Source organism: Protomyctophum parallelum (genome assembly GCF_964188405.1).
Source record: "Protomyctophum parallelum genome assembly, chromosome: 11".
Lineage (NCBI taxonomy): Eukaryota > Metazoa > Chordata > Actinopteri > Myctophiformes > Myctophidae > Protomyctophum > Protomyctophum parallelum.
In genome coordinates this window covers 12,279,271-12,293,297 of record NC_139707.1, presented here as the reverse complement: position 1 = coordinate 12,293,297, position 14,027 = coordinate 12,279,271, and the positions used below count along the sequence as shown (strand labels likewise).

At 42.5% G+C, this 14,027-nt stretch overlaps 2 protein-coding genes across 2 annotated transcripts in view; one reads left to right on the top strand and one right to left on the bottom strand.

Annotated features, from left to right (window-relative positions):
* LOC310867339 (protein EOLA1) overlaps positions 1–14,027 on the top strand; it is a 388,860-nt gene that overhangs the window by 254,394 nt on the left and 120,439 nt on the right. The gene's annotated exons all lie outside the window — the stretch shown is intronic.
* LOC310866890 (limbic system-associated membrane protein-like) overlaps positions 1–14,027 on the bottom strand; it is a gene marked incomplete at its 5' end in the record, with an annotated part of 38,124 nt that overhangs the window by 8,487 nt on the left and 15,610 nt on the right. Inside the window, one exon of the mRNA XM_083776686.1 lies at positions 12,390–12,510. Coding sequence (XP_083632812.1) covers positions 12,390–12,510 — 121 coding nt within the window. The remainder of the gene's footprint in view (positions 1–12,389; positions 12,511–14,027) is intronic.

The following is a 14,027-nucleotide window of genomic DNA, read 5'->3' as shown; positions in this document are numbered from 1 at the left end:
TAAACCTAACCTTAGTAAAACTATACCTAAACCTAACCTTAGTAAAACTATACCTAAACCTAACCTTAACCTTAACCTCAGTAAAACTATACCTAAACCTAACCTTAACCCTAACCTCAGTAAAACTATACCTAAACCTAACCTTAACCTTAACCTCAGTAAAACTATACCTAAACCTAACCATAGTAAAACTATACCTAAACCTAACCTTAACCTTAACCTCAGTAAAACTATACATAAACCTAACCTTAGTAAAACTATACCTAAACCTAACCTTAGTAAAAATATACCTGAACCTAACCTTAACCCTAACCTCAGTAAAACTATACCTAAACCTAACCTTAGTAAAACTATACCTAAACCTAACCTTAGTAAAACTATACCTAAACCTAACCTTAGTAAAACTATACCTAAACCTAAGCTTAGTAAAACTATGCCTAAACCTAACCTCAGTAAAACTATACCTAAACCTAACCTCAGTAAAACTATACCTAAACCTAAGCTTAGTAAAACTATACCTAAACCTAACCTCAGTAAAACTATACCTAAACCTAACCTTAGTAAAACTATACCTAAACCTAACCTTAGTAAAACTATACCTAAACCTAAGCTTAGTAAAACTATGCCTAAACCTAACCTTAGTAAAACTATACCTAAACCTAACCTTAGTAAAACTATACCTAAACCTAAGCTTAGTAAAACTATGCCTAAACCTAACCTCAGTAAAACTATACCTAAACCTAACCTCAGTAAAACTATACCTAAACCTAAGCTTAGTAAAACTATACCTAAACCTAACCTCAGTAAAACTATACCTAAACCTAACCTTAGTAAAACTATACCTAAACCTAACCTTAGTAAAACTATACCTAAACCTAAGCTTAGTAAAACTATGCCTAAACCTAACCTCAGTAAAACTATACCTAAACCTAACCTTAGTAAAACTATACCTAAACCTAACCTCAGTAAAACTATACCTAAACCTAACCTTAGTAAAACTATACCTAAACCTAACCTTAGTAAAACTATACCTAAACCTAACCTTAGTAAAACTATACCTAAACCTAACCTTAGTAAAACTATACCTAAACCTAACCTTAGTAAAACTATACCTAAACCTAAGCTTAGTAAAACTATGCCTAAACCTAACCTCAGTAAAACTATACCTAAACCTAACCTTAGTAAAACTATACCTAAACCTAACCTTAGTAAAACTATACCTAAACCTAACCTTAGTAAAACTATACCTAAACCTAACCTTAACCTCAGTAAAACTATACCTAAACCTAACCTCAGTAAAACTATACCTAAACCTAACCTCAGTAAAACTATACCTAAACCTAACCTTAGTAAAACTATACCTAAACCTAACCTTAGTAAAACTATACCTAAACCTAACCCTATAAAACCTCAGTAAAACTATGCCTGCCCGGGAGCCACTCAGACACATGGTAAGGGTCTCTCCTGGAACGTTGGTGGGATTCCAAATCAGACTGGGGACTGAAGTAGGTATAGTAGCACGAGTCACTGTGCAAAAAGCATGGAATACGGTTCTGTATATTACAGGAAACTCCCGTTAAACCTTCCAACAAACTCCGGTAAACTCCCGTGATGTACCATCACACCTGTATATTACCGTATATTAACTGTATATGCCTGCTAAACTTGCGTGTGCGTGTGCTGCGTAACACATTGCAGACTGAGTTAACCCTGTTAATGAGTCATGTATTTAGTATGATGATGAATGGAGTCACACAGAGAGCCGTGCTGAGTCTCCACACCTGGGAGACGGATGGTGGGCAGATATGACAGTGATCAAACACATGCACGGCAGCTGACAACAACAACCATCACGGCTGCCTGTCATGCTAGCTGACAAGTGACAAACAACTCACTTTCTTTATTTTCCTGTTGCCACCCACGGGCAACAAAGCTCTGAGCAGAGCAGGTATACGCTTCCAATATTATAGTCTTTCTCATTTTCTCAGTTTCATCAATTCAAATGTCACTTAATTGTTTATCCTGTATCCTGTATGGATTCTGTCTCCTCCTGATAGCAATGATTACGTCACAATGTATAGCTTTTTACCACTGGAAAAAGTACAAAAATGTTTTACTTAAGTAGAAGTACTGATTCTCTACTTGAAAATTACTTAAGTAAAAGTACAAAGTACCCATGAAGAAAGTTACTTAAGTAAAAGTATAAAAGTACCTAAAATTAAATGTACTTAAGTACAAAAAGTACCCGGTGTAAAATGTATATATAAAAGTAAAAATTACAAAGTAAAAAGTGTTTTTTTAACATATTTTTCAAAATGCCTACAAAGAAATTAAGTCCAAAAGTGGCTTTATTTCAACACTCATCTCGAAACTGGCCATTCATTATCAATGGCATTTAATGTTTGTGTTGGGATAAACACTAGAAACTGGCCATTCATTATCAATGGCATTTAATGTTTGTGTTGGGATAAACACTAGAAACTGGCCATTCATTATCAATGGCATTTAATGTTTGTGTTGGGATAAACACTAGAAACTGACCATTCATTATCAATGGCATTTAATGTTTGTGTTGGGATAACACTAGAAACTGACCATTCATTATCAATGGCATTTAATGTTTGTGTTGGGATAAACACTAGAAACTGACCATTCATTATCAATGGCATTTAATGTTTGTGTTGGGATAAACACTAGAAACTGGCCATTCATTATCAATGGCATTTAATGTTTGTGTTGGGATAAACACTAGAAACTGGCCATTCATTATCAATGGCATTTAATGTTTGTGTTGGGATAAACACTAGAAACTGGCCATTCATTATCAATGGCATTTAATGTTTGTGTTGGGATAAACACTAGAAACTGGCCATTCATTATCAATGGCATTTAATGTTTGTGTTGGGATAAACACTAGAAACTGGCCATTCATTATCAATGGCATTTAATGTTTGTGTTGGGATAAACACTAGAAACTGGCCATTCATTATCAATGGCATTTAATGTTTGTGTTGGGATAAACACGCGATATGAGCTTGTAGATCTGCTATTTTTAAATAGCTAAAGCATAACATGATGCCGACACCAAAATGGGTGCCCGGTCAGAATGGGTTAACTAACACTTTTAGAAGGTTCTCATATCACCCCTTGTGCTTGCTGCTTTACACTGGCTTCCAATTGACTGCAGAATTGTTTTTAAATTTTTATTAATCACTTTTAAAGCTCTCCACGGGCCGTCTCCCATGTACATTACTGAACTTTTATTCCCCATATCAAATGTGAGAACACGGAGGTCTTCAGGTAAAGACCTGCTCAAAGTTCCTAATACGAGACTGAGAACAAAAGGCGATAGAGCTTTTGAAGTTGTAGCCCCTTCCCTATGGAATAAATTACCCCTTTCCCTAAGGAGGGCAGAATCTGTCGAGACGTTCAACTGCATGTCTATATATATTTGTATTATTAGTTATTGTGTTTTCGTTTTATTGATGATCTATGTATTGCTCTTGTTTTATTTCATTTTATTTATTGTACAGCACCATGTGACATTTGTTTTGAAAGGCGCTTTATAAATAACATTTACCTTACCTTACCTTACCTTGTCAATGTATGCAAATCCCATAACCTCACTGCGTATCAATCCTGACAGGCAGGTACGTTAAGGTAATAGCATTATCATCATCATCATCATCTTCTTCTTAAAATGATTTGCAAAAGTGCCATCAATTCCCCTTTATCCTCACAATCAATTCAATGTTGTTTCTTCAATATCTAAAAGAAAAACTAATGTAAACTAATGTCATGCGGGTTGGAGTCAGTTTTATTTGGAATGACACATTCGGCAGTAGGCTATGCACGTGGGTCTTCTGAAAAACCCATGTTGCTATAGGCCTATCAGCGGTGCTCAAACGTTTTCATGCAAGGATATGCAAATGCAAATCATGCATCATGCAAAATGATATGTATTTGACCACGGAACCCCCATCTGAAAACAATCTGTGCCAAGGACACCCCCCCCTGCCCCGAAGAGAAGATTTGTGTAAAAATGTTAACAATTCAAAATTAGTTTAATTCTTTCACTCCATGCAAGCTTGTAGTTTTCAGAAGAAAAATAATCACACCAGTGTGAACTGAGTGGTGCAACTCCCCTCTCCCCCCCTCTCCCTCTCTCTCTCTCTCTCTCTCTCTCTCTCTCTCATATTAGCAGGCAACAGTACAGCACTATCTCTCTTTATGGCACAACAGCGCCCCTGCTGGTACTAATAGTCATACTCGTGCTCATTAACACAGGCGGACACATAGGCGGACACGGACATTATTGCTGTTCCTTGGAGTGGTTACACCACTCAAAAACAACATGTTGCTATATAATAAACAACTACAATCTAAAATGACACAGATGCTTTCTCGGTTGTTGGGTTAACATTATCACTCAAGGAGAATTGACACTCCTTGGTCTGATGTGGAAGGGAATAGAGGAGGCTGAGAGACCACTCAAAACAGGCCCAAAACACCCAGAGTGTCAACCATAGGCTGGAGAGGTTGGCTTAGGAAACACTGGATAATGCTAAACATATCCCCAAAACTAAACACTGGATAATGCTAAACATATCCCCAAAACTATGAATCTTAGGAGCGCTGGTGTTATGATAGACAGTGGCGTGCACAGATAGACACCCTTTTGGCAATGTGCTAAAAAAGAAAAAGAAAAAAAGAAAAACTTTAATTTTTTCCCTAATTTGTAGTGTGTGGACCATGTGGTGACATTGAACAAATCTTGATAAAAACGCTTCTACTATATTATTTAGGCCCCCACAATCTAAAGCTATGTGTTTCTATGTCAGTGGTTATACACTCGGTGGCGCGCTATGAGCTTGTAGATCTGCTATTTTTCAAAAGCTATAAAGCACCAAAATGGGTTCCCACCCCAAAATGCGCTGCACAAGGTGCCCTTTTTTTCACTTGAGCACCTGCCCCTCTAAATGTCTGTGCACGCCACTGATGATAGACCTACATGTATTACTGCGGGTTATGGATACTATCCATGATAACAGCTTCTCTACTATTTCTGCTTTCTTCCTGTCTCAGAACATTTGTAGCCGCTACTGTGCATTGGATCAAAATGGAATACCTTTTTATTATTATTATTATCAGCAGCATTGGGCATCAAAAGCTTTCCATGATTTAACCCATTTTGTCCCGAGGACGATTCTAAAAAAATGGTTTCTAAATACTGACAGTTTTCAGGAAAACCTATATGTCTCTATATCAGTGGTTCTTATACATTTTCATGTCAAGGACTCTTATATGTAATATGCCGCCGACCCATCTAAAAATATATTGTTCCAGGGCCCCCCCCCCCCCGCCCCAGAAGCAAAGATATGAGTTAAAATTGTTTGCTCTGAAATAATATATATCCAAAGATGTGCGCCACATTTTCACGATAAAAAAAAAAATAGCAGACCCAAAAGCGCTATGAGCTTGTAGATCTGCTATTTTTCAAAAGCTAAAGTAGAACATAATGCTTAAATTAAACACCAAATGGGGCTCCCGCCAAAAATGGGATAAATGACTTTGGCAGAGAGTAGAGGGAGAAGAGCAGCAGCTAATCTTCAGGGTTATTACATGACAAGTATTGAAAAATGAGGAGCAAAGATTGGCTTTCCCTCTGAATGCCATCACGGTTTCTATCCTTGCCTCTCCACGCTTAAAGTGCGTCCATTCCTCCATTCCCACCAGCATGCCAGTGGGGGACGTATACTGGATCATAATATTTATATTTGACAATTTCCCATAAGGGGAGAAAGAAAAAAAGTACATTCACTTTCCATTCAATGACAAGTGATATCGCAGCTATCTGGCAGAATCCTTGTAACCATTTCAACTTTCTTTTTTTTAATGTCGTTTTCATAACTGATAACTGTGACACAAAATGGAGGTTGTGGGTTCGAATCCACCGTGCTGCAACCCGGCTTTGTCGAGCGTCTACTACGAGAACACAATTGGCCCGTGTTCAGAGGAGGGAAGCATTGCACGTATACTCCTACTGGCTGGGGTGGCACCTTTGACCCCGGGCGGGGAGTGTAGGACGAAGGCTCTACGTCCTCCTGGTAGGGGCTCCTCACTGGCGGGGTGAGTCAGTAGGATGTGACAGTATAGTCCTCCTGGTAGGGGCTCCTCACTGGCGGGGTGAGTCAGTAGGATATGACAGTATCGTCCTCCTGCTAGGGGCTCCTCACTGGCGAGGTGAGTCAGTAGGATATGACAGTCTACGTCCTCCTGGTAGGGGCTCCTCACTGGCGAGGTGAGTCAGTAGGATATGACAGTCTACGTCCTCCTGCTAGGGGCTCCTCACTGGCGGGGTGAGTCAGTAGGATATGACAGTATAGTCCTCCAGGTAGGGGCTCCTCACTGGCGGGGTGAGTCAGTATGATGTGACAGTATAGTCCTCCTGGTAGGGGCTCCTCACTGGCGGGGTGAGTCAGTAGGATGTGACAGTATAGTCCTCCTGGTAGGGGCTCCTCACTGGCGGGGTGAGTCAGTAGGATGTGACAGTATAGTCCTCCTGGTAGGGGCTCCTCACTGGCGAGGTGAGTCAGTAGGATGTGACAGTATAGTCCTCCTGCTAGGGGCTCCTCACTGGCGGGGTGAGTCAGTAGGATGTGACAGTATCGTCCTCCTGGTAGGGGCTCCTCACTGGCGAGGTGAGTCAGTTTAGGCCACGTTTATACCGGCAGCCAAATCTAGCCTGAACCAGATCTGTGCCCCATCCAGATTGATTGATCTGATGCAAACGGGTGACATACAGTACAAGTCACATGGAATCAGATTTATTTTCCCCCAATGTGACTTTTAAGTTGAGCCACATTCAGAGGTGGTTTCAAAGCGGACTCAAAACTGATTTGAGGAGATCCGTCTCGGTCTGAATGCAACAACCTGTTCTAAATCAGATTCCGTGTGACTTGTATGCGACTTGTTTACGTTTAGACTTATTTAAACAAATCAGATTCCAATCTGGATGAGGCACAGATGTGATTCAGGCTAGATTTGGCTGCCAGTCTGAACAGACCTGGACCGGATCTGGTCACTTGTAAACGGCAGTGTGAACGGTCGGGCCAAAAGATTGGCTTTGAGAATAAAATCTGATTTGACTGCAGTCTAAACGGGGTCTAGATACGATAGCAGTGACAACAAAGACATGGAGGACAATGGGGGAGAGAAAGCCGTACAAAATAATTTGCTAAATAAAATAAAACATGAATAAAATAAAACATGAATAAAATGGAGGTTGTGGGTTCGAATCCACCGTGCTGCAACCCGGCTTTGTCGAGCGTCTACTACGAGAACACAATTGGCCCGTGTTCAGAGGAGGGAAGCATTGCACGTATACTCCTACTGGCTGGGGTGGCACCTTTGACCCCGGGCGGGGAGTGTAGGACGAAGGCTCTACGTCCTCCTGGTAGGGGCTCCTCACTGGCGGGGTGAGTCAGTAGGATGTGACAGTATAGTCCTCCTGGTAGGGGCTCCTCACTGGCGGGGTGAGTCAGTAGGATATGACAGTATCGTCCTCCTGCTAGGGGCTCCTCACTGGCGGGGTGAGTCAGTAGGATGTGACAGTATAGTCCTCCTGCTAGGGGCTCCTCACTGGCGGGGTGAGTCAGTAGGATATGACAGTATCGTCCTCCTGGTAGGGGCTCCTCACTGGCGAGGTGAGTCAGTAGGATATGACAGTCTACGTCCTCCTGGTAGGGGCTCCTCACTGGCGAGGTGAGTCAGTAGGATATGACAGTATCGTCCTCCTGCTAGGGGCTCCTCACTGGCGGGGTGAGTCAGTAGGATATGACAGTATAGTCCTCCTGCTAGGGGCTCCTCACTGGCGGGGTGAGTCAGTAGGATATGACAGTATAGTCCTCCAGGTAGGGGCTCCTCACTGGCGGGGTGAGTCAGTATGATGTGACAGTATAGTCCTCCTGGTAGGGGCTCCTCACTGGCGGGGTGAGTCAGTAGGATGTGACAGTATAGTCCTCCTGGTAGGGGCTCCTCACTGGCGAGGTGAGTCAGTAGGATGTGACAGTATAGTCCTCCTGCTAGGGGCTCCTCACTGGCGGGGTGAGTCAGTAGGATGTGACAGTATCGTCCTCCTGGTAGGGGCTCCTCACTGGCGAGGTGAGTCAGTTTAGGCCACGTTTATACCGGCAGCCAAATCTAGCCTGAACCAGATCTGTGCCCCATCCAGATTGATTGATCTGATGCAAACGGGTGACATACAGTACAAGTCATATGGAATCAGATTTATTTTCCCCCAATGTGACTTTTAAGTTGAGCCACATTCAGAGGTGGTTTCAAAGCGGACTCAAAACTGATTTGAGGAGATCCGTCTCGGTCTGAATGCAACAACCTGTTCTAAATCAGATTCCGTGTGACTTGTATGCGACTTGTTTACGTTTAGACTTATTTAAACAAATCAGATTCCAATCTGGATGAGGCACAGATGTGATTCAGGCTAGATTTGGCTGCCAGTCTGAACAGACCTGGACCGGATCTGGTCACTTGTAAACGGCAGTGTGAACGGTCGGGCCAAAAGATTGGCTTTGAGAATAAAATCTGATTTGACTGCAGTCTAAACGGGGTCTAGATACGATAGCAGTGACAACACAGACATGGGGGACAATGGGGGAGAGAAAGCCGTACAAAATAATTTGCTAAATAAAATAAAACATGAATAAAATAAAACATGAATAAAATGGAGGTTGTGGGTTCGAATCCACCGTGCTGCAACCCGGCTTTGTCGAGCGTCTACTACGAGAACACAATTGGCCCGTGTTCAGAGGAGGGAAGCATTGCACGTATACTCCTACTGGCTGGGGTGGCACCTTTGACCCCGGGCGGGGAGTGTAGGACGAAGGCTCTACGTCCTCCTGGTAGGGGCTCCTCACTGGCGGGGTGAGTCAGTAGGATATGACAGTATCGTCCTCCTGCTAGGGGCTCCTCACTGGCGGGGTGAGTCAGTAGGATGTGACAGTATAGTCCTCCTGCTAGGGGCTCCTCACTGGCGGGGTGAGTCAGTAGGATATGACAGTATCGTCCTCCTGGTAGGGGCTCCTCACTGGCGAGGTGAGTCAGTAGGATATGACAGTATCGTCCTCCTGCTAGGGGCTCCTCACTGGCGGGGTGAGTCAGTAGGATATGACAGTATAGTCCTCCAGGTAGGGGCTCCTCACTGGCGGGGTGAGTCAGTATGATGTGACAGTATAGTCCTCCTGGTAGGGGCTCCTCACTGGCGGGGTGAGTCAGTAGGATGTGACAGTATAGTCCTCCTGGTAGGGGCTCCTCACTGGCGAGGTGAGTCAGTAGGATGTGACAGTATAGTCCTCCTGCTAGGGGCTCCTCACTGGAGGGGTGAGTCAGTAGGATGTGACAGTATCGTCCTCCTGGTAGGGGCTCCTCACTGGCGAGGTGAGTCAGTTTAGGCCACGTTTATACCGGCAGCCAAATCTAGCCTGAACCAGATCTGTGCCCCATCCAGATTGATTGATCTGATGCAAACGGGTGACATACAGTACAAGTCACATGGAATCAGATTTATTTTCCCCCAATGTGACTTTTAAGTTGAGCCACATTCAGAGGTGGTTTCAAAGCGGACTCAAAACTGATTTGAGGAGATCCGTCTCGGTCTGAATGCAACAACCTGTTCTAAATCAGATTCCGTGTGACTTGTATGCGACTTGTTTACGTTTAGACTTATTTAAACAAATCAGATTCCAATCTGGATGAGGCACAGATGTGATTCAGGCTAGATTTGGCTGCCAGTCTGAACAGACCTGGACCGGATCTGGTCACTTGTAAACGGCAGTGTGAACGGTCGGGCCAAAAGATTGGCTTTGAGAATAAAATCTGATTTGACTGCAGTCTAAACGGGGTCTAGATACGATAGCAGTGACAACACAGACATGGGGGACAATGGGGGAGAGAAAGCCGTACAAAATAATTTGCTAAATAAAATAAAACATGAATAAAATAGCTTTATCTATTGTGTTTAATACAGTATAGATTATAATATATATGCTGTTTACATACTATACCGGATAGGAGTGTACAGTACATTATGCACTAGTTTGTTTCTCCTTTGCACTTTTCCGAAGAAGAACAAAAAGAGTGTCACCGACTGTCACTCTTCATGCTAATGTGCTATTAACACTGGAATAATAGCGTAGGGAGCAATAAAATGGGTGATTATGCTTCATCACGCTACGCCGGTCAGAAGTCATCAGATCAAAGACGATGTGACAAAAGAATGTGTTAGGGTTAGTTTAACAAGGAGACTGCATGGGCACATGGCGGAGGAACGCCGCAGCGGGAAGCATAGCTGTATGATCTGGGGCGCTCAATTTAATCTGACAGAGAGAAAATGGACCTGCAGAGGGATTCATTGTCAACACTTCTTGACTGCTTTGCAAGCAAGAGAGAGGCCATAGAACGAATCTGACTCTTTTTGATACAGACCTAGTATCGAGACTGATCAAGACTTTTTTCTTAATAAAAAATGAGTTAACCCATTCTGAACGGGAACCCCTTTTGGTGTTAGCATCATGTCGTGCTTTAGCTATTGAAAAATAGCAGATCTACAAGCTCATAGCGCGCCACCAAGTGGCACGCTACAAGCTTGTAGGTCTGCTATTTTTGAAAAATCGAAGAACGACTGACATTTTTTTAGAATCTGATCTCAGGTCAGAATGGGTTCATCAGACCAGTGTGTGACTGTCCAGTGGAAACCTCGTATGAATCTGATCTCAGGTCAGAATGGGTTAAACATGTAGCTATAGCTCTCCTCTTCCCAGTGCAGAGCTACACATTTCGTCGGAGGGCCCTGGGCGCTTTCAAGCTGAAAATAATTCATCTTTTGGAGAGGAGAGCCGGTCATCAATGCCACGTCTGAGCAACCTAACGCTCAAACCACACCAAGGACAAACCGGTTTTTAATCCCCTGTAATATCGGGAGCTTACTATAACAAAATGTAGCAACTTTTAGCTTGTTTGGCTAACGGCCGATGTAATCTACCTAAAACCGGCCGAGATCTGCACGTGCACGGTCGAGCACGCACGCGCGTGATCGCGCATGCATCGCTGCGTAAAATGCGATGTTTTGGGCTTGATTAGAGCTTAATTTGACTTAGTTATTCAAACAAAACAATGATCGCTTAGCATTCCGGACATCTGATAGTGCTGCACAGTCCAAAGCTAGTTCTGGATGTTGTTGTTCCTTAAAGGTTTTATGACATTCATTTTCATTTATTTTTCTTTTTCTTTTTTCTTTTAGGTTTTATGACCTCAATTACACCCAAAAAACCTGAACTTTGAACATTCAGTGGATTTTCTGTGGTCTGAAGTTTTCTTTGGGGTTTGGAGCTACTTTTGAGCTACAATGAAAACAGGCAACACAGTGAAACAGTGACATCTGCTGGCAAATCCCATTGACATATATGGGATTTGCAGTAAGTGATGTCACTTACTGCCGGCAAATCAGAGCACCTGTTTGCGCCAGAAAACCCCAGATCACAGAAAATCTACTGAATGTTAAAAGTTCATGTTTTTTGGGTGCAATTGAGATTAGAAAACCAAAAAAAAAAAAAAGAACAATTCCAAAACCTTTTTTTTAATGTCACAATCCCTTTAAGGTAGATCACAACACTCATTGCAACTCAATGAGTTGTATTGGTGTGGTCTCCCTTAAAAACTGTTTTGTCCCAGTGGTTTGGGCTTAACAGAGTCTGCCAGTCGGACCATTCAGGAAATCACGATCTATAATCTCGCGAGCCAGACTGTGCCACATTGGTCTTTATACAGTCGTTGAGATATATCTTATATATAAATGAAAATCGTCAAAGTATGCATAGCTTTACTTGCAGCTTAGCAAAAATGGCCCCAGAGACTATATCCTACAGTATAGAGTTACAATCCTTGGTGATTATTGGAGCAGGTTCTTATCCATACGATAAACTACGAAGCAAACAAACGAACACAAAAAAAAACATCCCCAGAGAAACTGAGACAGGATCGTGTCAGTGGCCCAACAATGGCACGTCCCATTAAATTGGGCCCAAATGGGCAGAGCTATGGGTGCTCCTGTCACTGTGATCTTCTGGCCATTTTGTGTGTGCCATGCAGGGCAAAAAAGAAAAGAACAAAAAACAAAAAACATAGAAAAGTCCTGAACTCTTGTCAGTATAGCCTATATGTCTCACTCTATACCGTATACATTTCCTATGGGAGTAAGTTTAGAAAAATACGAAATGACACAATAGGTGTGTAATGTGTGTGTGTGTGTGTGTGCGTGCGTGTGTGTGTGGGTGCGTGTGTGCGTGCGTGTGTGGGCGTGCGTGCGTGGTCTGTACCTTTTGTCATCTCGGTACCATTCGAACTCTGGCGTGGGCACGGCGGTGGCGTCACATTGCAGAATGCCCATGCGACCCACCTGGGTCTCCGTGCTCTGGGTTTTCTGAATGGTCGGAGGATCTGAGACAATAAAGACATGCGTTCGTTCAACCACGGTTCCCTCCTGACACTCGTTAGCACTCGTTATAGCCTGCGGGCATGAGACGGGCATACGTCCCATAGCCTGGAAGGGATGTGACGCTCTGGTTGGTTCAGAAACTAAGATTCTGCCATTTGAGGCTGAATAAATGAAATGCCCAAATGCCCAAATGAACCATTCCACCACGTCTTTAAGTTTAAAACGAGTAATACAATGTCTGGATGTCATCTTGAATGAGATTAAAAACAGAGTAGTTCTGTAATCAAGAAGCATCTGTGTTTTGAGCATGACGCAGCAATGGAAATAAAACAGGTTGCACTAAATCAATCAATATCTATCTATTAGGGCTGCAACTAACGGTTATTTTCATAATTGATTAACACTAGGAAGTCTGAGCAGCCGTTCTGACCGAATTTGAGATTTCAATGTTTATTTTCTCAGCCCATGGAGTCCAGAGAAAGTTCCCCTTGCATGACTTTGTCTAAATATTCGATTGAAATCATCTCTGTTTTTTTCCCCATTTGAAACGTTTTGTAAATATGATTTTAGGCATATATCTCTTACTCAGTCTAACTGTAATCGGCACAATCGACCGCCGTCACCCTTTCTCCCCCTTTTGTTTGCGCTGCTTGATAATGGTGACGTTAATGGTGATTCCCCGACATTTCCTTTTCACTTGATATCGTTTCGTAGAGAGCGCCTTATATAGCGCCTTATATACCAAATGAAAGCCCCAATTCCATAGTTTACATGGTATTTTGAATTTTTTTAAATGAGTTATGATCTAAAGAAAAGGGGTGGAGAAAAAAAAAGAACACACAAACAGACAGCTGGAGACGGCATTGTTGTTGTTGTTGTTCAAGCCTGCATTCCATGTCCAACGAATTAAATCATATACGTTTGGCTGGTTAATTAACTTGGAATTTGTTTATTATTTTGATAAGATTATAGGAATATGAATACAATGATTATTATCATTGTTATTATTATTATTATTATTATTATTATTATTGAATGCTCGGTTAGACTCGACCCGACATTTACTTTCCATGAAGCGAGAACGCTTGCCGATGCGCGATACAAAATAAAAAGTGTGTGAAATAATTCCAACCAGATAGACCTCCCGAACCGCTAAATGTTTTGTCAGTCAAAATAACAGTTCTTTCTGCAAGCGACGTGGAACGTATGTAGGCCTGCTGCTGTGGATTAATTTGTTTCACAGCACAGCCTATTCTGGCATATAGGCTAAATATCGCCAGCTCTTTGTCAGTCAAAATAGTTCAGCCTGTCCGTCCTTCTTTATCTGTAAACTTTTCTGCAAGCGACCAGATCCGTGGAACTTTCCTTTTTCTCTCTCTCTCTCCCTCTCAGGGAAGCATGCAAATGTTCATGAATTCAATAACGGCACGATGTTATAAACAGCAGCTGAGCTGGGGTTTCTCCTCAACATGCAGTGGCATTTCACGTGTGGAGTTTATTTTTTGTATCACCAGGCTGC